At 44.1% G+C, this 26,671-nt stretch overlaps 1 protein-coding gene and 1 long non-coding RNA gene across 9 annotated transcripts; one reads left to right on the top strand and one right to left on the bottom strand.

The window, feature by feature from the left end:
* Window positions 1-604: 604 nt before the first annotated feature.
* LOC140282893 (uncharacterized) lies at window positions 605-11,724 on the bottom strand. Its single transcript, XR_011909956.1, has 3 exons — window positions 11,519-11,724; window positions 1,737-1,852; window positions 605-891 (listed from the first exon to the last, which is right to left on the bottom strand). It is a non-coding gene; the product is annotated as an uncharacterized lncRNA (long non-coding RNA).
* Window positions 10,695-26,424, top strand: gata3 (GATA binding protein 3). Of its 8 annotated transcripts, none has more exons than XM_072377474.1 (7): window positions 15,675-16,028; window positions 16,171-16,543; window positions 17,404-17,871; window positions 20,033-20,089; window positions 20,246-20,292; window positions 22,433-22,558; window positions 24,748-26,424. In XM_072377474.1, exons 2-7 carry the CDS (start codon window positions 16,309-16,311, stop codon window positions 25,036-25,038), a joined length of 1,224 nt encoding a protein of 407 aa, XP_072233575.1. In that variant the 5' UTR covers window positions 15,675-16,028; window positions 16,171-16,308; the 3' UTR covers window positions 25,039-26,424. The 8 variants fall into 8 exon arrangements, with proteins under 8 accessions (XP_072233571.1, XP_072233577.1, XP_072233575.1 ...); XM_072377471.1 differs by having other exon boundaries at window positions 17,404-17,928; XM_072377470.1 differs by lacking the exons at window positions 15,675-16,028; window positions 20,246-20,292 and adding an exon at window positions 10,695-10,800 and having other exon boundaries at window positions 17,404-17,928; window positions 20,033-20,178.
* Window positions 26,425-26,671: the final 247 nt, after the last annotated feature.

The following is a 26,671-nucleotide window of genomic DNA, read 5'->3' as shown; positions in this document are numbered from 1 at the left end:
CACAGAGTCAGCGTGAAGCAAGCAGGAAGATGTTTGATTCATGACCCTGCATCCTACTGTAGTTAATCGCAGTGTCTGAATCTATCCATTATTTGTGCTACTTGCACGGTTGCTTTCGAGAATTATTCGATTTTTCCCACAAATTCATGAAATGCACTGGCCCACTTAAAGCTATCATATGTACTACAGCAGTGTTTGACGCACTTTGTCCTCGCACAGATTTTTGACAATCCAATAAATGTGTTGTGATTTTGTACATGGGCACATCCCAACAACCTCAGCAGTAAAAACCTTATGCACTCACTGTGACCTTTGGAGCCCTCCGTGTTCGAAACCACAGCTCCGAATAACAGCCCACCCTGAACTTTTACCCTGTCCTTTAACACCATTAAAAGTACTCACAGAAAGCTTGAATTGTGTATAAATTATTGTCCAAACAGGCCTGCAAGTGGCATGCTATTTTCACACAATGCTGTGATTTGAAAGCACATTTCCATCGAGGCTATTTAGGAGGGGCATAAGTGGTGTAGGCATAGAGTCATTAAAAAAAACTACAATGACATGAAAATGACAACAGGCTAATTTAATAAAAACACTCCAGTTTTTCAAAAAGTCAAAGTGAATCGCCAGCAGTTCTTTTAAAAGTTTAAATCTCGAACGCATAGTTTAATTCTGCTCATTTTTGAAACAATATCCCGACCTTTCATCAGATGTGTTGACTGCGTTGGAATGTCTTCAGCCTGCGAGCAACTGTTCTATCTCCGCCGCCTGTGGATCTTCTCTCTCCTTTATCAATTCTTCTTCTTCTTCTTCGTCTTCTTTTTTTTTTTTAACATCAGCTTTTCAAAAGCTGTTAGGGATGTGATGTGAAAGGAGGGCAGTTTGAATATTCTGAAAGGTTTAAAAAATTGGAAAAAAAAAGACAGGCCTAAAGCATCATCTGCAATTACATTACTCATTGTCAAATATGTTTGCATATTCAGTGTATCAAAAAAAAAAAAAAGACCTGCTGGATGTGGCTTAATTTAAGCAGCCTCATAGGCGACATGCAAACTCTACAACAATGTGCTGGAGAGAGATACCTTATTAGCCTTATTATCATTATTCCTCCTGATCAGGCTCCTCAACCAGATTGTTGTCCTTCACCTAACTTACCTCTTTATCATGTATACACAGACCAAATACACTCTGCAGATGCCTGTGGCTCTCTGCTTGGTAAGAAAGTTGGTTGCTTGAGAAATAAAATTGAGACCAGTGATGCCAGGGCTGAGTGAGAGAGTGGGCTACATTCTGACAGATGTGGCGTCGTGTCAACCGAAAGGCAAAGATGTCTGGAATTAATGAGGCCAGGTGACGGGGGAAGAGAGCAGAGCTGGAGCCAGCGCTCTCGCCTGCAGTTTGCTGCACCTGTGGTGCTTATTTAAACTGCCTTGATCTCACTGATCACTTGGCTAAAGGCTACTTAATTAAAACTAACAAGCAGTGCATTAACACCCCGACGGTACACTGACACCGTCAACCTGGTCGTGTGTAAGCAGCACCCCGGGGAGACGGGTGCAGCTTTCCACATGCAGGTGAAGCAGACTGTTGATTTAAAATGCCAAACAGAAAGATGGCAGCGTTTTTTTTTTTTTTTAGCAGCCCGATTGAAAGCAAAGGCAATTCTGACTGTTGTCAGGGTGAGGAAGATGTGTGTGTATGCATGTGTGCCTTCAGAATAAAGGCAACATACGCACCTAGGAAGGCCAGCCTCAAGCTTTATAGACGGGCGCTTTGATCAGAAAGGCTGGCTCACCTTCATCTTCTTGTGGACGTCGTGACTGGGTGCTGATGATGCTCTGCACTGGCTTTTCTGTGGAAACACAAAGAACGCAAGGAAAATGTATTAAGCCTAGGTGTGTCACCTATGCCATGTCTAACCCCGTGACATCCAAGTTTCTCCCTTTTCTATTTTGTTTCCTGCACAAAGAACCTTTAAGAGCTTTGATACAACGTGTTGATACACTCCGATTGTGTCACCTCAAACCTTTCCTTTCTTTTAGTTTTGAATAACTGCTCATTTGGGAATTGAAAACTACCATTTTCAGTCCTCAACTCAATTATTAAGAGAAATAAGTACTCCGAGGGGAGATTGTACATTTTAAAACGTAATGTAAACAAAAACTGTTCTGCTTTATAGAGCGAGGGACGTGAACAAATTGCGAAAACAAGAAGTCTATCCACCGGGAGCTTCCATATTGTGCTGAATTAACCCATCCACCTACATTATTGAACTTATTACCAACATTCAAGATGTGAACAGTTTAAACAAATCTCAAAACGCTGAAATGACATGTTTATATGAGTGTGGATAGTTAAGTTGATAGCTTGAGTGACTGCTTACGGTTTACTCTAAGTATTTATGATTGTTAGCACACAAAGAATATTAAATATGATATTTTTGAAGATCTTTCACCAACAGTTTGTACTGTGCTTCTTGATTCTGTCGATGTGTTTGGGGGTGTTATTGCAGAATTGTTTGTAGTGTACGCCTGGTGTTGAATGCATACCATACTATCTGTATTTCACTTCTACTTTGACTTATTAGTTTTGTTTAGGTTTCGTTCATATTTCTGTATCATGTCAATCTAAAGCCCATCGAGTTCACGTCTAACATGTGCTGCATGTAGGAAATTCACTTCCCGCGGGTTTACAGAAAATTGGCTTTGATGATCACATTTACAGCTCATGTAAATGGATTCCTGTCTGTTCTCAGAATTTTTAAAAAACAGAAAACAATGATCTGCAAATTAGTTAACAAGTAGCTCACATTAAGGCAGAAATCATGACAATCTGATATGAAATGATATATATTTAACTTGTAATACTTTTAAAGTACATTTTCATGGAGCTTTAATTTGTAAGGATGTGAGTGTGTGGGATGGGGGGGGGGGGGGGGGCGGGGAGTTCTGGATGCACTTTTATATGTATTTCACTGCATTTTAGAAGGATATATTGTATATTTAACAGGTTTAGTTACAATGAAAAAAACAATCATAAACAACACAGAACATAAAGAGTTTATATAGTTTTTTTTATAGATCTTTTTTTTACATAGATGACAATAAAATGAGTTCTCTCTCAACAACTATGACAGGAAATATGCATCTTACACATAGTAACGATGACCAAAAGGTCACTGAAGAAAATCGAGTACCATTTTTTGGTCTTGGAGGTGAATTTAGCTCAGTTACTGCTTCTCCAAAGTATATACAGAACTTGCAACCGGCTCTTTTGAGTGAGTGATATTCCTTCTTCTATTTCAGTACCTAAACAATCTGCTACTACCTCTGAAGTAACAGGTAACGGCCCAGAGCGACGTTTCCTGATGAGTAAAGGATGAAAGCTGTACTTCTGAGGAAGTAACGTGTATTCTGTTTCCTTCTGAGGACTGGGGCCCCTCCGCTGTGTTTGTGAATGACTTTGTGACGACCTCTGTTGCAAATGTCCCCCCCCCCCCTCCCTCATTCGCAGAAAATGGAAATGGCTTAGCACTATCGCCGTTGCCTCGGCAACCATCTGAGTCCCCCATCTCGCGGTGGAGAAATGAGTTCTGAACAGGCTCGAGAGAGGCAGGGATTAAACATGATCCTGCGGACGGACTGTCAATCAAAACCACAACTCTCCAACCTCCTCCCGTTCACTGGAAAAAAGAAAAAAAAGAGCAAATCTGAAAACTCAAAGGTGCATTTCTGTTTGGGAGCATCCGTTTGAAAGTAAAATAAATTAAACTGATAATGGTGCTTTTTGCAAGCTATTAAAGCTTTGGAATTCTTCTCATTTAAAAACAAACTCGTTATCCTGCTGCAGATTTAGTGGTGGTCGTTATATTCTAGTGCCGAGAGGCGATGGATTAATTTAATTAGCCCGGTGAAGATTAATGACAATGCATAGGCCTCTTGTAGATAAGGCTATACGCTGTTAAAAAGGATGTGCCGTTTTCAAACACGACTGAGTGTCTAATCTGGGAAACTTTGGAGTGTAGTTGAAGGTAGTCAATGTTAAAAAAAGTGGTTTTAAACATTTCAGTTTGGATTTACCTCCTCAGATTAAATCCACATTCAGATCTTCACTGTACATTTTTGGTTGTGTTTATTTGGATCCTGAAACAAACAAAAAAAATGAATAAAGTTTTTATCTTTTACTTTATTTATTTGTTGTTTTTTTGGGGGGCAGCTCTCCACCAACTGTTTTCCTGAAAATTTCAATGAGGAAAATAATGCTGTACGTCTAATGTAAGATATTATGGCCTGTACAGTAGCACATATGATGCATTCTGTGCTGTAAACACATGATTCATGCACCTGGTAGCATTGCAGCGTTCCATCTCCATAAGAACTGCTACATTAAAGTGATGCTGTGCCTATAATGAGATGCATTTTATCCTCTTTTTTACAATCTTAATAATCTTTGTCATAAAGTAGGAAAATATTTCCTTGTCTTTTTTTTTTTTTTGGTTTGCCTGCATATCACTGACAACATCTTCCACTTTGGACCTATTTCTCTAAGATTTGTCCTCTGTGGATGTGAATCAGCTGATTCACAGCATGGAAAGTGAATGAATAAAATGTGGCTCAACTTTTTCCAAACTCCTCAGACTGGTTCTGCACAAAGTTGTGCACAAGTGCTGTTAACTAAACTAACATCAGTCACAGTTTGTGTTATTGGACTTTTTTTAAAGTATTTTATTGGTTTCTTTTTGTTTTTTAACATTTACACATTTTATTAAGCCAAAATTGAACTTTTTTGCTCCTGTTCTTAATAGATGAAACTAATCAAAAGGCCAATGATATAATTTTCTTTTGAAATATCATGTTCTTCAGCCTTTAAGCGTGATCTATAAATTTAATACAGGGGTGATCGACATCTCATCCAAACTCTTGTAATAAGAAACCACTAGCAGCATGAAAACAAATCAACCGCATCCTCACATCAGTTAATATTCATCCAAAACTTACATTTTAATTGCTCCTCGAATCTCTTTTCCCGAGGCTTTTATTTTCTTGCACTTAATAGGCCCTTCTTATGTTTCAAATAGCCCCGAAGTTCATCAAATGGTGCTGCAAAGTCTCTACATGTATCAGTTTTCGCCTGCTGATGACTGACAGGGTGAACTATTAGTCAAGGAACAACAGACCATCATTAAGAGTCACCCATCTCCAGGTAGTTTTCGTTTCTCTAATTTGCCTTATATGACCTCTCAGCTCCGATGATGATTTTGCGGCATTTGCAAGTGTAAAATAAAGAGCGAATTTCTCTGGAAATCCCTGCCTGCTCGCGGAGGAGTCGCTAATCACGTTACAGTAACGCATTACTGGTGCCAGGCTGGCAGGGAGCGCTCAGAGAGCCAGAGAGGGCGGGGAGACCGGGACCCCATGCAATTCGATATTTACCTCTTTGACAGTCATTTAAAGGGGGGATATGGAGAACCCGATAGCCGGGGACTTACACCCCTCCAAAGGCTTTCGGGACACTTTAGCCCGGCTCGGCTCGGCCCCGCAGCGCCAGTGAGTCGCCAGGCAGGGTGTAAACGTTAAATGTTAGCTATTTGTTCCGTGGATTGCGAGGAAAGCCAGTCTTTCATTCATTCCCCCCCCTACCCCCCTCCCTCCCCCCTTCCTATCCTCCCCTGCTTTCTTTCCACAACCCCACAAACAGTCATTGACTAAAGCGGCTTATGGGAGCCCCCTAATAACGAATTAAAAGCAACAGAGAAGTTTAGAGAGTGAGAAGAGGAAGAGAGAGGGAAAATATTTTGTAATTGCTGAGACTGCGCTGACAAAGAGTCCTGGCGCAGTGGAATAGGAGGCGATCTGCTATCGTTGCGGTTCCTTATCAGTGGGTAAATATTTGTATATCATAGGCCAAACTGGGGGGGGGGGGGAGGAGCTCTGCGAAACCCTGTTGTGATTGTTGCAGCACAGATGATCTACATGGAGATAGCTACTGTATGCGTCCTCTGCAGCGGAGCAGTGCAGCTGCAATGTGGGGGGTCGAGGGGGCTCCCTGCGAAGCCTTTTTCAATTATGAGGTTAAAAGAGTGTGTGTTTTTAATAAACGACTGTTCATTAAAGAGGGAGTACATTCCCCTGTAGATAACAGGCAGGTTGCATTGTGCTGATCTCTCCTGGGAGGACTCCTGAATGGATGTTTGTCCCCCAACTCCCCAGCCTTGCATCTCATTAAAGCTCATCTCCACATCTCTATCTTGGATATCTGGGCATCGCAGCCTCCCATCAGCCAGTATATGGCCCATTTCTATACTGACAATAGATTAAGATTTGTCTTTCACTGGCTGAATAAAATTGGGGCTATTTTGGAGACTCCCTTTAAGCAACAACCAGGGTGATCTGGCTGTTTTTTTTAAACTCCTTTCATATGAAATCCTCACTGGAGTCCCAGTGGCCAACCAGTCCAGGATTATTCTGCTCAGCCAGGAAAGAGGAGGAAGAGGAGGACGAGGTGGAGGCGGGGAGGGAGGGGGGGTGCATGGAGGCTTGCCTGGCAGCCGCCTGTAAGTGTCCATCCTCGGTTTGTTTGACATGGCATGCGTCCCTGGGTATAAAACCGATAAACATCTGGTGGCGCTGCCAGGACATTGGGATATGAGGAATTGGGGTGAAAGAGGCTGCAAAATCATAATGAGAAGAAACATGGACAGAGGAGGAGACAGAGAGATGCTGATCAGCTAATTACAGCTGCAAATAAAATGCAAATTTATCCTGGCACGGCGCGCACGCCCGAGTTTAAACATAGCGCCATCCAAAAAACTCAAAGCTGCTCTGGCAGCGCGCCAATGATCACTTCCAAACAAAGGCTGATTATCCAATAACAATAAATCTCTATATTATAGCTATTATTATTATTATTATTACAGCTATATACCTGGCTTCTGCACGCTACATCCCTGTGGATTTCAGACCAGACTACACCTCCCACACCCACTTGGAAAGAAGGAAGAAAAAAAAAAGAAGAAAAAAAAGGGGGGGGGGGGGGTGGCACGCGTCCCACCGCGCGCGATGATGCTACACACCCACAGTCCAACAATTACAGCTCCCCACGCTGTGGCCGCTATTTACAACTAGTCCCCACCATCTTATGTAGTGATTAATGACACATCGCCACCCAAAGATTAATCACGGAAAATTAAAGAGCGTTTGGACGTGCTCGTGGAGAAACCGCAGCCGTGGCCAGATCAGGTGGGACGGGAGGGCGGAAAAAGGAAGAAAAAACCCCCAAAACGAATTAGCTCCATCGAATCTTTTTAGATGCAAATATTTTTTTTTTTTTTTTTGTTATCTCCACTTTGCCGCGCTGTTTTGCAGTGTTTATGATTAATTATCTCCTCTTGGTGAAAAATAAATCATGCGAAATTAGGATCTCGCTGACTCCACCGGCGCAAGCGGAGATGGCAGGTCGATGTTGTTAATTTCAGGTTGAAATTGACACACTAATTATGGTGCAGAGTGCTGCTTGGAACACTAGCAGGCAAGATTATACCTCTGTGCTTCTATTTTTTCTCCTTCTTCTTTTTTTTTTTTATCAGATCCCCCTTATATTTTACCAATTAAAAATCGTAAAGGCATTTCATTGCCCCAGGATAAAAAAAAAAGAAGAAAAAAAGCAGCCTCTCTCTCTCTCTCTCTCTCTCTCTCTCTCCTAACATGGCCATCACTTTCCCCCATCAGATTCATTGTGATGTATTAGATGCAATAAATTATCCCATGTAACAAAACATGGCGAGCTGAAAGGCTGATAATCTGCAGAGGGGAGATAAGGATTCATTATTCCAAATCATTATGAATCCAGCGTTGGCTGTGACTTCTTTCTTAATCAGCTTCTGTGATCCTGGATACGTGAAGGGAGCAGATAAGAGCAGAGTCGTTTATAATTCTCCCCACCTCGGCCTAATATTTTAAAATAAAATCGCAGGGAGAAGCTGCCGTAAAAAAAAAAAAAAAAAAAGGAAAAAAAAACAACAAACACACACATACACATACGTGCGCGCACACGCGTGTGCACGCCCGTTGGCTTAACGCTCGGAGGGTGCACAGGACGAGGATAATAAAACACATTGACGGAATAAATAAGTAAATAGATAATACGTGGCCCATACATTTTTTTTTTGGTGGTGTTTTGTCTCAAATTAAGGTCATCTTATTCGGCATTTACAGCGAAGAATCGTGTAGGCGGGGAGGGGGGAAAAGGGGGTGGTGTGAGGTGGGGGGGGGGGGGGGGGCGTACAAACTGCAGCATTTATTTCACATTAGGAGTGGGGAAGTGGCTAATAAAATTTAGGCTTCACTGGGAGGCTATAAAAGCGGGTGAACCTAAATGATTTACTAGAAACGCCACGGTGCATGGGGCGGGTTACAGAGGTTTTTAAAAAAAAAACGTTGCTACACTGGATGCTTTGCAGCTGAATCTGCAAAAAAAAGGTGATACGTATAAATCAGATGTATATATATATATATATATATGTACATCTGATTTAGACACATATATGGCTGCCAGTTCGATTCTAAATATCAACTGGCTGTGGTGGAACTGATGGGAGAAAAGGCCGCAAGTGCGCAGGCTCCGCCGGTTATTGTGGCCCGATGCCTACCGGAGGGTTTGTGCTTAGCTGTTTGTCAGCTTTCTGCTGTCACGTCGAATTCTACGTTAATCACGCGATTTCACAGCAGTGTGCGCATGCAAGAGCAGAGGAGAAGAGAGGGTGGGGTGGGACGGTGAAGTGCAGCGTGACTTTGGACTTGGCCGTCACGATTATAGGCCGGATCCTGGAGAACAACAACGCAGCGACTTTAGCACCTTAACGTGACAATTGCGTGACCCATGACGCAAAGTAAAGCCCAAAAAAGTAAACGGCATCGGGCGTTTCCAGTTTCCAGTTAATTAAGGACTGACTCCTACTTTCAAAGATGGTTCCAAATGAAAAATTCATCCCTCCTTCGTTTTCTGTATCCAGACCAAACAAGTCAAAATTGATTCCCGCCTCCCCACCCCCGTGATTAATCTTTTTCTTACACCTTTAATATGCTTTAAGCATACCCCCCCACCCCCCCTCATTATATCAAATCCATCAGTGCGCGCATTCATCACAGCTTCACCTTTGCATTCAAAACGAAGGGCTAATAATCCCCCCCTCCTCAGAATAAGCACTTTATTTACATCAACAGCAGATTAATAAATCATTACGATCTGGATGTGTTATTTTGTCATTCTATTTACTGAAATACTAATTCCCTAAATGAAAAGCTCCGCTCACACGTGGAAAATATTGAATAATTCATCGTTTTTTCTATCTAAACAAATAAAAAAAATTGGGAAAAAAAGAGAGAGAGAGACGTATTTGGCATGTGGTCGCACTCGCAAGTTCATCCAACGCGGTTTGTGCCAATTATCTTCAATTTATTACCTTAATTGAATTCCTTCCCCAAAGATAAATTTGGGTGTGATCAGTTTACATTCTCCTTCAAAGAGTCGCGGCGCCACACGAGAGATGCCGAGCCTGCAGCATCCTCCCTCTTCTTCTCCCTCCTCTCCACTCCTCAGTGCATTTCACAGAGAGAAGGATCGGATTTGCTTGGTGCTCCTTTCAATCAACCATGGTGTCAATAAGCGGGCTAGCAGGCCTCTCTATATATGCTACGGGTTAGCGGTGGGATGTATGTGGAGCTTTGCAGGTTCCACAGCTAACCCCCTCTCACCCCCCCACCAGCAGACCCCAATGGGTATAGCTGAGATCACATTATCACACGGGTTAGAGATTTCAGATTTGTTTGTGTACATGTGTGTTTTGTTTTTTCCTTTCCTTTCCTTTCTTTTTTTTTTAAGGCAGCTCTAATTTGCTGTGGAGTCTGGCGCGCGTCTTTGCTCTTGATCACCAGCTATATGGCTTCATCTGTCCTTTTGTGGCAGAGGAGAGAATAAGGGCTCCTCTTCCAAACACAAAAGGAGGACGCGCAACATTCTCTGTCACCGTGAGAGCTTTCGCTCTGCGGTGAACAGCAGGCTGCAAAACGAGCCACGGATGATGCGCCCGTGCGCCTTCCTGAAGGGTGCGCGGCTCAGTAGCAACACAGATCACAGTTTTCCCATAGAAATATCCACAATTAAATCATCACCCCCCCCTCCCCCCTTTTTTCAAAGACTTATGCTCATGTTTAAGGCAACTTGTCGATTAACTTAAATAGACAGCATTTACACTGCTTTTAGTCAGCAGCAGGTGTCCCCTGCAGCGTTATGATCAAGTTTTATCTCTAAAATGATCAGATATTCACATAATAATTTGGTATAGGCCCAGTCTTTAAAATGTAACCGAACACAATGACTAACTAAGATCAAAATGATTGCATTACTTGCATATGTTGACTATAATTTAGGCCTGCTCCCATTGGCTTGTGTTGCCTTTAGTCGCTTTCTGTTCAGACCCGGAAGAGCTGACAGTACAGTAAGTAAGAGGCCGCCTTTGGTTGGCCCGTATGGTAGCCTGTGAGCGCGCCTGTTTCTCCTCGCCTTGACCGAGGGCGGGCGGGCGCGCACCATCACCACCACCACCACCGAGCACCACTGTGAGAGTGTGTGTGCGCGCTTGTGTGTGTGTGTGTGTATTTCCCCCCCTTCCAGTCCGCAGCTCTCACTCTCTGCCTTTCTCTCTGCCTGTCTCTAAATGCCACCGGCGCCTCCACCTTTATGTCACTCTTTCTTCACATCTGCAGAAAAAACGCCTCCGCCCGTCCATCGTCCGCTGCACAGGTCAGTAAATGTTCAGCTTTCGCTCTGTGAAGCCCGGGCTGCATCCCGGACGCCGGGTCCAGCCGGCTGCCTCCTGCCTCTTTCTCTCTCTCTCTCTCTCTCTGAATTTTTGTGGGGCTCACTGATGTTGCTCGAGTGCGAACGATCGGGGGAAACTTTCGGGTCCGCGCGGCGGCTTCGGCGTAAAAATAAATGGAGTAGAAACGAAAAACACGAGCAGGCTAAATGAGCTCTCTCCCCCCTCCACACCCCCTCTCTTCGACTGGAGTTCGGCGAAGCTGGACACGTTCGGCTGCGGGCACTTGCCTAAATCTTTTTCTGTCTGCTTTATTTTATTTTTTTCTTTAAAAAGCCCGTCGTGTTGACAGCAGCGGCTACAGCATCCATAACGACCGCCATTGTTGCCTGTGTGTGTGTGTTTGTTGTTGACCCAAACCTGCTCTTTTGTTGTTGTGTTTTTTTTTTTTAACGCATAGGCTATTTGCTTTGGTGATAATTAGCGATGCTCGTGTTGCCTCTCTCGCTTTGTGCGTGCCTGACGTAAAAAGAAAAAAAAAATACCCCCAAAACTAGCCTTTTTCGTCAAATATAAAGCCACCTACCCCCCAAAACGACCCCAAATAGATAAGATGAGGGCGTTTTAACGACCTATTACCCACCGCTCAGGTTGGTGGTAGAAAGCAGAATCCCATACAAGCCGTGAAATTGATCTGATTACCTTGCCGGCGGGTCATTGAAGGGGAAAAAAAGGGAGTTGCTGAGGCTGCGGCTTCTCTCGCCGTTATTAGTTTCCTCCATCTTCGTCTTTGGTCGATATGTGTTGATATGGCGGGGAGAATGTCGCTGTTAGAATGATTAGGCTGCCAAATTAAGGGGCATCGCGCGCGCACTGTCACGGGACAAGAGCTCCAACGGTTGTCAACGAGCAGGGAGCAGACGGAGACACCGCGCGCCCTCGTATCGATCCCAGAGGCTATTTCAAATTATTATTTTTCTGCTGGTCCAAAATAGCCAGGCTGCAGCATTGCGTCGGATATTAGACAATTGTTATTATTATTATTTAGAAATAATTCAAACCTGAGTGGAGAACCACCACCGGCCTCGAGCTCGACAAAAAGAGGGACGAGCAGGTAGCCTTCTTCCATTTGAGATGTATTCGCTCGCTTTTTTTGTGGCCGTTTCGTGCGTGTGGACTCATTCAAATTTCAGCCAAAAATGAGTAGTTGGCCCTTAAAGAGGATTGAGATGCTGGAGGAGTGTTTGTGCTTGGAGGCGCAGGGGCTACAGAGGTGAAAAGGCCCCGTACGTCAAGTGACAGATTACATCAGCGCGTCTGGCGAGAAGCGATAGAGACACAGATAAGCGTCCCATGTCAGTCAACTTGAAAACAGCTTTTTCTTTCTTTCTTGTCTTTTTTTTTCATTGTGGAAGAATGACGAGAAAATACGAGCTTTCTTAACACTCGAAGAATAATTCTGATCTGTCTCACGGCTTTTGTTTTTTTTTTTTGTTGTTGTTCTCATTTCACATCATTCTAGGAACCCCAGTTCTTATTGTCGAGTTTCACGCGGTTCTGGACGCCCTCGTTTTGTTCTAAGAAGCCGAGTCGGTTCACATGCTGACGGAGTGGCAGCTCCCTTTTTTCTTGAAAAGACAAGAAAGGTGACAAATGACTCAGTGATGCGCCATATAGATTAACTGCGGCGCCAGAGCGGTTTCTAAATGTATAAATGTAGCGTTTTGTCAAGTAAAATCTCTCCCCGTTTGAGCACCTGGCAACACGATTAACGTGCTCTTGAAAAGTCTAACTGTGGTGCCGTTTGTTAGAAGCTGTCCCTGTTTCATTCTTCTTTTTTCCTGCGTTCTTTCTTTCTTTTTTTTAGTCGAGGTGAGAGCTTGATATCGGTCGCGGCTCCTCTGTCTGTGCGTTTTGAAATAAGCAAGAGGGCATAAAAAAAAACAACAAAAAAAAAACGGTGTGACACATTATGAAGCCACGATATCAAAGCGAATGATGAAACGGGCCTCAATGAATACCCAAAACACCCACACCTCGCGTTCATTTTTCATACAATTGCATCTCCTGGAAATGTGCTGCTCTGAGAGAAGAAAATGTGCCAAACAAGCGATTCTACTTGTTTTTGCATTTTTCAGAAATGATCAACTGCGGTGCCATGTGACTATTATAACCCATGATGTATTATTATTATTATTATCATTATTAGGATGATTATTATTCTTGTTGTGTGATTTTATCTGTGTGACCTGATTAATCAGCTGACGGAAGGAAACTTTTATTTATGAGGGAAAACAATGACTGCAGTTCCTGATGAGGCCATACACAGGATGTTAGGGGACAAAGCAAACACACACACACACACACACACGCTCGTGAGACGTTATCTGAAAATATTTGATCCCCCCCCCCCCCCACACACACACACACTGGCAACAGAATAATCCGTTCTCGTCTTAAAATTCTCAGCCGCAGTGTGTGAGGAAACTGTGCCATGTCTTGATTTTAATCACAGCTGGCTGACACAATCACTCGGAAATTATCTCTGCCATCAAAAGAGCGGCTGGACCCTCGCCTGTTTCTCTTTCTTATGAATCAACCTATGACGCGTTACTATTTGTAAGCCTTTAACCTAAAAAAAAGAAAAATAAATAGACGGTTGGAGGCTGTGTTTTCACACTTTCACGCGCACGCGCACACTTTCACACACACACACACACACACACTTTCCCACACACACTGGAAGAGGAAAAAAAAAGCTGAAGCCGCTATTTCTTCCTCCGTGATGACGGTTTGGGATTATAAATGACAACTTTTTTTTTTTTTTAAGAGAGTCAGCCTCATTCCGTGCTGAATAAACTCGAGCCTTATTGATACCAAAGCTTGGGAATCGAGTCGTGGGATCTATGTCTCGTTCTTTGAGCTACAATAAATCTAAGTAAAAAAAACCCCGAACAAATAGACAATAAAAAATAAATATAAAAAGCGTCCTTTTAAGGCTACATTTGCCACCATGTGCTGCCTTCGAGCACCTATAAAGTGCACGTTGCAGATAATGGTTCCCGCGATACTTTTCAAGGGGATAATTACACGGGTCCGCTGACAGCTTGACAATGGCTGCTACAGCAGTTTGGATCCAAGTTCAGTCTCAGGTTTGCCAGTGTAAGAGACGCCCCCATCTTTCTGTCTCCCTCTCCAGGCAGGGGCTATGTCCTGGAAAGGAGAAATGCACCCGCTTTGCCAAGTCTCTCTCAAATCTGCGCTTCCACGGTTGCCGCAACAACCGTCATATCAAAGAGAGGGCTTTAGAGTAAAATGAAATTGGGAATAGGCGCATTAATGGAGTCATCCATCTGAAGGAGAGGCCTTGTTTACAGTCTGCACTTCTGAGCGCGACCTTACAAACTGACGATCCTGGTGTTTATTAGGCGACTGACAGTAGATCCCGTGCATCTTTTTTCTTTTGTGTGAGTGTGACGTCCGTGACTGTGGTGCCCCAACGTGATACAAAGCTCTCAGGGATAATTCTGATACCTGCGTGGTGCAAGGGCGTGCGCGCTCCCGCCACCAACCCACTGTGTGAGGGTTCATTTCCTGACTCGTTACACGGCGGTGACGTCACATCCAGCGGCGTCGGCGAGGCAGTCCCCACCAGGCGCGCGCACACGCGTACCCGGCTTTACTATTGCTGCCAAACTGAAAGTTTAATATGGACAAACAAAACTGGGATTTGGATATGAAAATGCATGTCCGTGGCGCAGAGAGGCGGCTCGGGGCGCGCGGCGTCCTGCACGCGTGACTCCGTGAACCTCCGCCGCTTATTCGGAGAGGAAGAATCGCACATTGAATTGCAGGTTCTTATTGATTATGCGAAATAAGAGATAAAACAGAAGATAGGGTGGGTGGGCTTCGTAACTCCCCGTGTGTGTTACAGCGTTACATTTAATGCTCAGAAATCCTGACAACACCCACTGTTGCTCCTCTGTTGAGGTTGCGGGACAGATGTAACGAGTGCGCGAGGTGAGAACTGACAATAGCCCACATTAGGAGAAAAAAATGTAAAAAAAAGAGAGGGAAATGAATAAATAAATCTCGCTTGATTTTAGCGGCTCAGTCACCCAGGTCGTCCTTGTCCCGCTCTCGCTTCGCGGTGAGGAAATCGGCTCAATTTGGGTCTGCCATTATAATAATGTGCCTGTCACCGCGAGAGGACGCACTGTCACAATTTTAAGAGCATAAAATGTCCCGCAACCTGCCATTTGCTCGAAGCAACAGGCTCTGCTGCGGCGTCTCTCTGTGCCTGCCCTCAAATGTGCTCCTACCCGACAGAAGCAGTATCGAGTCAGAAGGATTATTTTATCTTTATTATCACTGCGCATTTTTGAATGGTTCGAATGTTAATGTTTCGATGTTTATTAACAGTTTATTTATATGAATGTACATATTTGGCAATATAGATGGATTTATGCTAAATAAGCAACTTTCCACCTCACGTTCTGATGCACAATCAAGAGGACAGTTTTTGTTTTTATTTTAGTCCTTTAAAGATAAAATATCTTCAAGTAGTATTTCGAGAATGCGCTTTCTTTTTTGTTAAGATCGTTTAATAAAAAAAGAAAAAAAGAAAAAGAAAATCTTGCACCACTTTTGCATCTCTTCTGGCCCAAGTTATACTCAATTAGGGGCAGGCCCCTCCCCTTAACCGATGACACTGACAGACCCTCCTTAAGTTGCGTCGCGCCACAGCTGTCTGCAAGCATTGAGCTGCCTGGCGCCATCCTGAAAGAATGCCTTCACTGTAAAAAAAAAAAAAAAAAAAAGAAAGGAAAAAAGAAGAACTGGAGAGAGAGGGAGAGAGAGAAAGCAAGAGGGGAATGAGCAAGGGTGAGTGAGCACGAGCCACACAGCACGAGAGGGTGAACAGAGAGCAAGGGAGAGAGAGAAAGAGAGAGAGGGGAAAGGAGTTAATGGATAGGACTACAACTGCGCACAAACACAGATTTGATCAGTGAGTTGAACTTGCTGGAGCTGGTCAGTGCGCAGTCAAGCAGCCCGCCGCGCACCAGCCCTGCACTACTTGTTGAACTGGGCTCAAACACTCACTTTTTTTTTTCAACCTAAGAGGAAGAAGTTGAGGAACTCTGTGTGGGACCGGATTCCATTTTGGACGTTATTTTGTGTGACAGCGGCTCCGTTGCATGTGTAATGCGGGGTACGTTTCGTGTTTAAATCTCTCTTTCCAGATCCGAGGCACAATCCCCCAAAAGCGCGAGCCGCCCGCTTGCTGTAAAGCCGCTGCATGCGAACTCAGTTGAGAAAAATAAGACAATAAAATTCTTCTCTCTTGTCTCCAGGTGATCGGAAGCAAGCGCGGAACCTGTGGATTTAACGCAAACGGATTTGGGACTGATTATTTCTTATCTTTTGACTTGTGCCGCTTTGCTTCGGCGTACATGAACAGTTGCTAAAGAATAAAAATTAAAAGCAAAGCGATGGAAGTAAGTACGGATCAGCCACGATGGATGAGCCATCATCCCGCGGTGTTGAACGAGCAACATCCCGGCTCACATCACCCGGGCCTCGGCCACTCGTACATGGACCCTTCGCAGTATCCCCTCGCTGAAGATGTGGATGTACTCTTTAATATCGATGGACAGGGGAACCACGTCTCTCCATACTATGGAAACTCTGTCCGAGCCGTCCAGAGGTACCCTCCTCCTCCACACAGTAAGTAAACGGCCTCTTTAGGCCTTTTATTTAATAATGTGCACATTATCCTCTTTAGATGCCTGTGCGTAATTGCAGACAGCAGCGAGGGCTCCATTACTGCCGCTGCGGTCGGAATTATTTGGGCTGTGATCCCGACCAGGTTTCAGTTTTGGCCCGTTTTCTATTAAAAACCAAAAGAGGCTTGGCGAAACTGCGCCGTGAATATGTAAAGTTTTTTTTGTTTTGTTTTGTTTTTTACCTTTGATGTGTTTTTGGTTTCTGTCAACCGCTCACTTTGCAGCGAGTTCCCGTATAAACCTTACACACACGAGCTGACTCATATGTCAAATAAGTTTTTCAAAAGTCCGTGCGTAATTGTGCTCACTGGAGTGCTCTAATGTTTGCTGCCGGATTAAAACAAATAGATGCGCTGGCACAGAAGTCACAGATGCGCCTGGGATATTTGGTTAATGGCCAAAAGTTTGTTTTCACTTTGCTGTGCGCGGTGAGTTTCCCATATTGTAACTTCCTGAAGAGTCAATCAGGACGTAGTTTCTTTAAAAGGTTTTAAATTACAACATAGATGCACCCAGGCCTGTTCGACAGGAAAGCTGAAAGGAAACATTATGAACGTGCACTGTCAATAAAAAGCTCACCGTGAAACTTAAACGATTCCAACATCTTAAAAGAAAGTGTTTTCAGTGGCCAACACTGATCAAAACATTGTCATATATGTTAGTAATAAAGAAAATAAGAAATTAAACGTCACTAAATTCATTTGGTAAATTGTGCATAAATGTGTTTAATCCTGTATTTTTGGGCCTAAATGGCGCAGCGGTTCTGAAGCCAGGTTGTGATCTTGTTTTGTTTCCTCTCAGGTAGCCAGGTGTGCCGTCCCTCATTACTGCACAGCTCTCTGCCCTGGCTGGAGGGGAGCAAAGGCATCGCTCCGCACCACAGCAGCTCTCCCTGGAACCTGAGCCCCTTCCCCAAGAACCCCCTGCACCACGGCTCCCCGGCCGGCCTGTCCGTCTACCCCCCCTCCTCCACCTCTCTGTCCACCGGTCACTCCAGTCCGCACCTCTTCACGTTTCCCCCGACCCCTCCGAAAGACGTATCCCCCGACCCGGGCATATCCACCCCAGGCTCCAGCAGCTCCGGGCGGCAGGAGGACAAAGAGTGCATAAAGTACCAGGTGACCCTGGCCGAGAGTATGAAACTTGAATCAGCTCACAGCCGGAGCGTGGCGTCAATCGGAGCAGGGTCAGCCTCTGCCCACCACCCCATCGCCACATACCCACCCTATGAATACGGCCCAGGCCTCTTCCCACCAAGTAGCCTGATAGGTGGGTCATCTTCTAGTTATGGTTCCAAAACAAGACCAAAAACAAGGTCCTGTTCAGGTAGGCGTGCGCTTTATTACATTCCCTTTTGATCTAACACTATTCCCCAGATTTGCAGCCTTGATGATCAGCCATGTTCAACCTCACTGTCTAAAATAATAATGATTAAAAAAAAAAAAGATTTAAAAAATCTAAAAAAGGCCCAACAACCAACATATTCATCCCTCACATGAACAGCTTTGCTTCTGAAGATAAAGGCCAAACAGGTCAAATAATTTAATCTAATTCTAAACAGGCGCATTAAAATGCCTTAAAGCCTTCTCTTTCATCCCATAATAATACTACTATTAATAGTACTATTATTATTATTATTATTATTATTATTATTATTATTATTATTATTACCTTGAATTAATGAAAATATAACTAAAAAAAAAGAGGATGATTTCTATTTTGTTCCACGCATTTTATAGCTGAAACTGATCTGAAAATGTGAATTTTTAAACATTTGAAATCATCATTATTCAAAGAGGTTCCGAGTTAAAGTCGAGATGAATTTAGGTCATTTTACAACCCCCACCCCCCCATTCCCATCTTCTTCTACACCAACACATAGGGGCATAGAGACAGAGGGGAAGCCAGCGCTCTGGGCTGTGTCGCCCCGTTTATATGTTTAAGATAATCCCATTACTGTCAGACCAGTGCGCGCCACAGTTGCATTGTTTACTCTGCGCTCGAGCACCGGATGCTGCTCGTTCATTCACGGGGAATAAAGCGGGTGAACCGCCGCCGTGGCAGAGTGCACGAAACGCCGAGGGAGGAGAGATATTTGTACATTCTAAAAGGAGGGAGGAGGAGGGGGAAGGGGGGGGTAATGATTTTAAAGGTTATTGCGGCACCGCTGAAAGGCAGAAATGAGATTAATATCTGCGCCTTTGACGGGAGGATAGAAAACAGTGGATTAGTCGATGCATATCACCGGGATTATTCTGCATCAGAATGCAAATAAAGATGTTCTTTTCTCTCCCCTTTTAATTCGAGGATCATGATGAGATAATGTGCATTTTAAAAGATATTTCGCGATTTTGAAGAGTATTCCCGCTCCACCAATAACCACGAAGCGTCGAGCCGTGCAGCAGCCAGTCTGCGCTGCAGAGGCTTGTTTCTTCTGAACTCGCTTGCACGGGATCCGCCGCAGTTCCTGTTTGATTTCAGCAAACTCTTCTCATGCCAAAAGAGAAGGAGACACACACACACACAGAGACACACACAGACAGAGGGACGCATGCATTTTCCCAGGTGTTTGTTACACATCTAAACGACGCGTATTTCTCTGTTTGTGAAGAAGTCCAGAAATGTGTGTGTGTGTGTGTGTGTTTTAAAGTGAAAAGAGGAACTGTGGCTGATTATAAAAGAAAAAAGGCTCTCGGTGTTGCTAAAAAAAAAATCTCTGCGCGAATCTGCTTTCAAATAATCCGAGTGAGACTGAAGCTCCCTTGTTTCGGTTTCAGGCCCCCCGTGCCTGTCATCGTCGAAGTTGTTGGTGCGCCTCTCACCTGTCGGTGTCACTAGAGAAGTGCCAGTCAGAACCGAACGGCCCCCTCAGTCGCTTCAAAACAAAGAACACACCCTGTTTTTTCTTTAAGACGCGATCCTGTCTGTTATCACACCACCATCACCATGATTATCACTTGTTGTTGTTTGTCGTCATAAACTAGCAGATGGGAGAGAAGATTCCATGTTTGAAATGATTAGATTGATTTCTTTTTAACTGGCAGAAAGTGTGTGAAATAAATGTGTTCAGGGACACTAGTTTGAGGATTTTTTTTAATTTTCTTTCTGGGTTTTTGTGGACCTTGACTCTACAGCTGTGTGTTCTGTATATAAGTGTGTGTGCAAATGCCACAACGTGACTGCTAATATCAGTGTTATTATTACTAATCACTGTTGGTATTTGCTGTAATCTGAGTACTGCAGATTCTGCCATAAAAGAAAACACACTAACCTTTTTCCTCCCAGCGTTATTTACACGCACCGAGAAACTGTTATTATTGTTATTGAATTTTTTTATTCTTTAAGGGCCAACTGACCTGGACTCTTGTCTCCGTGTTTTGTGTGTACGTGTGTGTGTGCGCGCGTGTGTCGTCGCTATTGGTTCTTGCAGAAGGTAGAGAGTGTGTGAACTGCGGGGCCACGTCGACTCCGCTGTGGAGGCGGGACGGTACGGGTCACTATCTGTGTAACGCCTGCGGACTCTATCACAAGATGAACGGGCAGAATCGCCCTCTCATCAAGCCCAAGCGGCGGCTGGTACGTCTCCTCCACATTTCTCCGTTGATGACATTTCCGTCTCTCTCTCTGTTTTTCCCCTATCCAGGAAGAAGTAGGCCTATTAGCTGCAGGAAATTGACTCGACAAGTGCAGGTCTCTGTTTTCAGATACTACCATAGCAAAAAAAAAAAAAAGCAAAAAAAAAAAAAAAAAAAAGCAAAAAAAAAAAAAAACTGCACCGTTTATATTTATTATTTTCTTTTAAATATGCAATGACGATGCTATTCTTTTATTTGCTCAAATTGTCATTGATTCACAGAGGATTCCGTATGAAATGCCTCCATCAAAGGGCTCGCGCGGCAGCTTGCTTAAGCGTGGCTGCAGTTGTGAGCTCTATATTATGATCTCTTTTTTTTTTGGTTAGAAGAAAAACCAAACCAAAAAAAAAAAAAAAAAAACTGGTTGCATTTTTAGGTAATTTCTTGCAACTTTTAGATATTTTGAGCTATTTTCCTTAGCAGTTATTTCAGGGACAGCCCCTCTCATCAAAAGCTGCATTTCTAGCTTTAGAGGAGTTCCCCTGTCTTTGGGGGGTGGGGGTGGGGGTTAGAAAAAAAAAAATCTTTCGAGGCAAATATGGCCGTCCAGCACTGTTCTAGTTCTGCTCTGGACTTCTTGCCTCTAATGTAAAAAGCCGACATCTCAGGAAAGGGCTGCCGGATATCTGAGCAGCGCAGATAAGTCGCTTTCAACAACACAGCCCGCTTCCCCAGTCAAAACATAAAGGCTGCGGTGGAGCCCGGGCCAGGCCAGCACAGAGTCACGACTTCAGATTGTTTAGTGTTAGAATCTCAGCTCAAACACACGGGGATGGTCAGGTATGGGTAGCTGACACTTCTGAACTTAGACTTTTTTTTCTCCATTTTATGGAGTTCCCAAAGATCAGGAAGAGCTGCAGAAAATCTTACACGAGTGACAAAACAGGAGAAGCATTTAGGGGCCAAGATACGATCCGGACTGATAACATGCCTTATTACAACACCGCACTTACCGTGTATTACTTTTATTATTAAATATAGGGCAAATGTGTATTTAAACAAGCCCTTAAAAAAGATTTAATGTTGCATCAATTTGAAGGAATCGACACGGTGAAAAAGGTGATAATTCATGCATCATGTGGACCCAGTAAGGCTCCATTCGGATTGGATATTCACAGCACACAGCAGCAGGAGGTTATTAGGCCACCGCATGTGTATAATTGGAAATCCCTCCATGAGATAATGTAGTCCTTTACGTTTGGATCGTCCTCTGCGGTCACCTGTCTATTGATTGTTTTTAGAGATTATAACATCAATGTCAAGCGACTGCAGCAAAGTGAGCTGTGAGGCAGCTGAAATCCACTGGGAAACACGAGTGTGTGAGGATGAAGTTAGCAGCCTCAAACGCCTCCTGTCTTCACGTGTATTTCAAGTGGCGTGCAGCCATTGCCATGTGGTTCATTTCTCTGCAACGTCTACTCATATTCTATATCTACAATGCCCATTCTGGAAAAAAAAAATAACTCAGATAAGATATGTTTTCTAGCTTTAATTGATGCCAAAATCCACACAGGCTGCTTTTCTTTTCGTTGCAATCGTTTTTACGTCAGGATGTCGACATTTAAAACAAGGCTTCGTGACACAAACACGCACTTTAAGAGGAAATTCAATCAGATTTAATAGCTCTCCCATTTCAAGGCACTGCTTTTATGTCTTCTGTAAATATTTATTCTCTCGGAGGTATGCGCTCTATGACGCTATTTTTAACCTCGAGTGAAAGCAGCTCTGTTTTTTGGTATTTCTGTCCTTATTTTCAAACTATTTTCATCTTGCACTGAATGCAGAAATGAATTCCAGTGGGTGGGGATGGAGAATGTATATGCAGTCCAATCAAAGCCTTCAGTTTTTGGATTTTTTTTTGCTGTTATCTGTAAATTGCTGTAAACTAATTTAATGTGTAATAAAATAAAATGCATTGGCATTTTCTTTATTGCATTTACACGTATAGTGGGGTGCCATGCAAGATGCTTATGTGACTCATGTGTACAGGGCTGCCAGTTTACACAAGCTACTTTTAAAAAAAAGATCTTGAATTGTATATATTTCATGTAACACGCATTTAAGGTGTGCCACAGGGCCTCTAGACTGCAGAAATGGCAGCCCTGAACGTCTGCAGCCTCATAATGAATCTTCATGTTGATTGGGTCATTATGCGGTCACGTGACTCTGTTTTTCCCTCTCCCTTTTGCCTGCAGTCCGCAGCCAGGCGGGCAGGGACGTCATGCGCAAACTGTCAAACGACAACGACGACGCTGTGGCGGAGAAACGCCAACGGGGACCCGGTGTGCAACGCCTGCGGCCTCTACTTTAAACTGCACAATGTAAGTAACAAACCTTCACCAGGATCTCTTTGCAAAGCCCACCGAGGCTCGTCTTGAATATTCATTTGTGCAGCTCCATCTTCTCCCTCATCACGACCTGCTGGGCACCTCTCCCTCTTCCCCTGAATATTTTATCTGACTTGTCCCTGCAGAGAATTTCCGGGGCACGGCGATAACAAATACTGCAGAATTAATATGATTTATTGGCAGTAAGTGCGAATCTAAAATGTGTAAGACCTAAGTGAACTAAGCCCACAGCCGCCTTGCTTTTGAATATTAAAGGAGGAGGCTTAATTAAAATTCGATTAATTTCCAGGCCGTTTTTTTTTCTTGGTATTTCTAGCCTTTTGGTTCCGCACGCACCAGGGACTTGGAGTCCCCCCTCTGACCACCAATCCGTCTGATTCGTTTTGGGTTGGTTAGTGCCTCACCACATCATTTCACATTCTCAATCTGAAAACCCCAGGGACTCGTTTATCTCTCCTTCTCTCTCCACTCCTGTGCACAAAGCTGTCACTTTTAATCAAACGGCCATTGTGGTTCAAACTAATAATAATAATAAGCAGGCTAACTGCTCTCCAGCCACATGTAGGTAATTTTTCCCTCCCCTTATACAGACAACAGATGGAAGGAGAAGAGTATCCTTCTCTGCTGCCCTGCTTGTCACGCAAGCACGCTCTGTTAAATCATTTTCCCATGTTACTTTTGGCAGATAGTTAGCCGTTGCAGAATCAGATTCAGACCAAGGTTAAATGGAGAGAAGAATAATATTTCCCAGTTACGCATTAACATTTGAACTGACCCCGACCTCGGTGTAATTGTCAAATTAGTTTATTTTTGGTACTTGCAGACTTCTTTTGGGGCTTGCCCCCTCTGAAACTGAAACATCTTCTTGTAGAGACATTCTTCAGCTGAGTTCCTGCTGGCCTGCGTGTGCAACTGCTGTCCCCAAAACACCCGATGGAAGCACTTTGCTGTCCCATAAGCTTTTGGCTTAAATAAGAAATTTGTTAACACAGAAAATTTGCCACAAAACATGACGTTGTTTTAAACCCAAATCACAGACGGGCTTCTTTGAGTAATCTGGGGTTTTCTGAGTGGGGCACAGTGTGCTAAACTTTGACACCTTTTGTGAGCGGGATGAGGTTTCAGGTGGTTTAGCTGCTGATGCTTGGCGGAGGATGTGAGAGTCTGCTCTGTGCATACTGCGGTGGTCACTGATTCAAACCTTTTGCTTTGGCTTTTGTTTGATGTTCTGGGGCGACGACCGACTGCAGGCCATAGGCTCAAGGCTTGCTCTGCGAGACATCTCAGCATCAAAGAGCACAGGCCTGACTGACTTTAGGTGGGCGTAGCGTGCCCCAGAGCTGGAGAAAGTTACCCAATATGAAGTCACAGCTTAGAGAATGAAACCACACCACTCTGGGGGTGGGAGGAAACTCTGTCCTCCGCTAATCATTGAGGCCACTCTGTTTAAAGAGTCAGCAAAAAATGCCAAAGTCTCAGACAGTTTCAGAGAGCTATAGGAAGAAATCCCAGTTCCCATTTATCCGGGAAGACGGATCAGGAACCACCTCCACTCATCAACCCGCCTACAGCCTGAATTCCATCATCCTGCTCTCATTCCCGGCTAAACCTATGCTGGAATATGGCAAATGGGGCCATTTTGGCCAAAAGATGGCCACAAGGTTGTGGAGGAGGATGGAGAGAGGGACTTGGCTGGCTACGTGTCTCTGTGGTCTGCGCATTAGCTCCCAGACCATTCTCTATGTCCGCTTCCTTACCGCCGTCCCACTTCATCTTTCTTTTTTCTTTCTGGCATGACTACAGCTTCATATACAGTCCATCTTAAAGAAATCCAATTTCAAATACACACACGCAAAGAAAATATATGAGCAATCTTCTGTTTTGGGATGAGATGGTCAGATTTGTCTCTTTTCCATTACACGTCTGTCCAAACTTAAAGGTCCATATAAGTCCGGATTTTTCAGATTTGTTTTGAAACATAGTTGCACTCCTCGCTTGGGGCTCCTTCCTTATTGTGCTGCTTAATGAAAATGAGCTCATAAATGGTTTTATGCTGCAAAAGAACCCCATAAAACTGAACAACAATTCTATATTGTGGAATCAAAGTGATCCCAAAGATAAAATACTAATCTGCCACCTTTTCTGTCTCCTTTCGAGAGCAGATCAACCGACCTCTGACCATGAAGAAGGAAGGCATCCAGACCAGGAACAGGAAGATGTCCAGCAAGTCCAAGAAGAGCAAAAAGTCCCAAGACAACATGGACGACTTCTCCAAGAGCCTGATGGACAAGAGCAGCTCGTTCAGCCCGGCCGCCCTGTCCCGCCACATGACCTCCTTCCCTCCCTTTTCGCACTCCGGCCACATGCTGACCACCCCCACACCCATGCACCCCTCTTCAAGCCTCCCCTTTGCCCCCCACCACCCTTCCAGTATGGTCACAGCCATGGGTTAAAGCTCCCTTCCCCTCTTGTGGCACATCGCTCCCGAACCCTCGGCCTCGCCACCACCGCACCCTTCGGTACCTCTGCTGACCTGCTTCCACATCCACAAAGACAAACAGACTGCTCCTCGGTTCGATCTAAGCTCTCCCTGTGTCACCGGGGCGCAACAGTGACAGACTCCTTTTCTTCCCTCGGTTGTCTCTAATTTTTTTTTTTATAAAATCCAAGTGTACCTCTGCGATGTGAATGCTTTGCAGACTTGACTCGACTGTGGCGCACTGACCTCCAGGGGGAAAATTCATTATTTTTCCTCCAACCCGGGAGACAAAGAACATTTCTCCCCATGCTGCCACCTCCGCTGCCACCACACTGAGGCTGTCCTCCCAGCTGATCCACATTATAAGGAGCTCCATTTGTGTACAAAAAGCCATTTTTCCACTCACAATGCCACCAAAACAGACATTACAAGAACTTTTACGGCACCCTCTCCCTTAAACTCACTCCTCTTCACCTTTCACCTGTTTAACAGGAAGCCTCCCCCCCCCCCCCCCCCCCCCCCCCCCCCAACACACACACACTCCCCTCCTTCTTCTACTTCTTCTTCTTCTCCATCTTCTGCTGAAGATGCGGGGAGACTGAATATATTTGTACAAATTGTATGAAATACAATACATTTAATGAAGACTTTTTAATTAAGTAAGACAAAAAAAAAGGAAACATGCCCCAGGGCAGCTAATGACGAGAAGGGTACGAGTCGCAGCAGGTGGAGAGACTCGCCGCCGGAGAGGAGACGAGAGGAGAAGACTCCTCCAAGTCCCGGAGGCAAGAAAAGAATGGAAGACGAGGAGGTGAGAAGAGAAAAGGGAAGGGAAAGACTTTTGAGAAAGGGCAGGCCTCAGATTTTGCCTGCGTGAATTTTGTTGCATTAAGTTTGCAGAGAGTCGGCTGCTCCGGCCGCCGGCGTCTCTCTTCCTTTTTTTTTGTTTGTTTTTTTTCCTCTTTTTTTTTTTTTTTTAATTTTTGGATGTGCTATAGGTCTCGGGCAATTGGTTTGTGTTGAAGCGCCCACACTCACTCACATACACACACACACACGCACACACACACTCACACACACACACAGACACATTTGATCACCTGAAAGACTTTCTTCCTGCCCACAGATTATATGCATTGTGAAAAAAAAGTTCCTGTATTTGTTATTTGTATGTATAAATCAGAGTACCAAAAATACGAAAGAAACAAAGATGTAGAATTATTTCTTTATGTTATGCAGACTGAATGGTTGTAAAAATTTAATAATAATCACTAGTGTAAAATATGACTGCTCTTTTGTTTCGTAATTTTTTTTCCCTCTTTGAAAATAATAAACTAGTTTAATCTCTGTTGACATGTTAGCACTGTGGTCGAGAGCCGTCTTTTCTGTCTCTTTCTGAGCTGTGTGATCTCCAACACTTTGCATATGCACCCCCACCCACTCATCTACCCACAACAACCTCAAGCAGTGATGCTGCAACATGTATTTTTTTTTTCTTGCTTTTTGTACCCACTGTTGCAGGAGCAGCTCTTCAGGTCAGTTGAGCAGAAACAGGAAGAGAAGAAAATAGCAGTAGTATTGGAGGAGCAAATCAAGTGTCAGGCTGG

Source organism: Leuresthes tenuis, unplaced genomic scaffold, assembly GCF_036924035.1.
Source record: "Leuresthes tenuis unplaced genomic scaffold, fLeuTen1.0.hap1 SCAF_23, whole genome shotgun sequence".
Classification (NCBI taxonomy): Eukaryota; Metazoa; Chordata; class Actinopteri; order Atheriniformes; family Atherinopsidae; genus Leuresthes; species Leuresthes tenuis.
The sequence above is the reverse complement of the archived record's forward strand: the minus strand, read 5'-3'. Positions and strand labels throughout refer to the sequence as shown.

What these genes read in the sequence shown, in the direction of transcription:
- gata3 (XM_072377470.1), top strand. Translation starts at nt 16,309, where the DNA reads ATGGAAGTAAGTACGGATCAGCCACGATGGATGAGCCATCATCCCGCG. An exon ending in GTACCCTCCTCCTCCACACA is followed by an intron (nt 16,544 to 17,403) that starts GTAAGTAAACGG and finishes GTTTCCTCTCAG; the next exon opens with GTAGCCAGGTGTGCCGTCCC. An exon ending in TCAAGCCCAAGCGGCGGCTG is followed by an intron (nt 20,179 to 22,432) that starts GTACGTCTCCTC and finishes TTTTGCCTGCAG; the next exon opens with TCCGCAGCCAGGCGGGCAGG.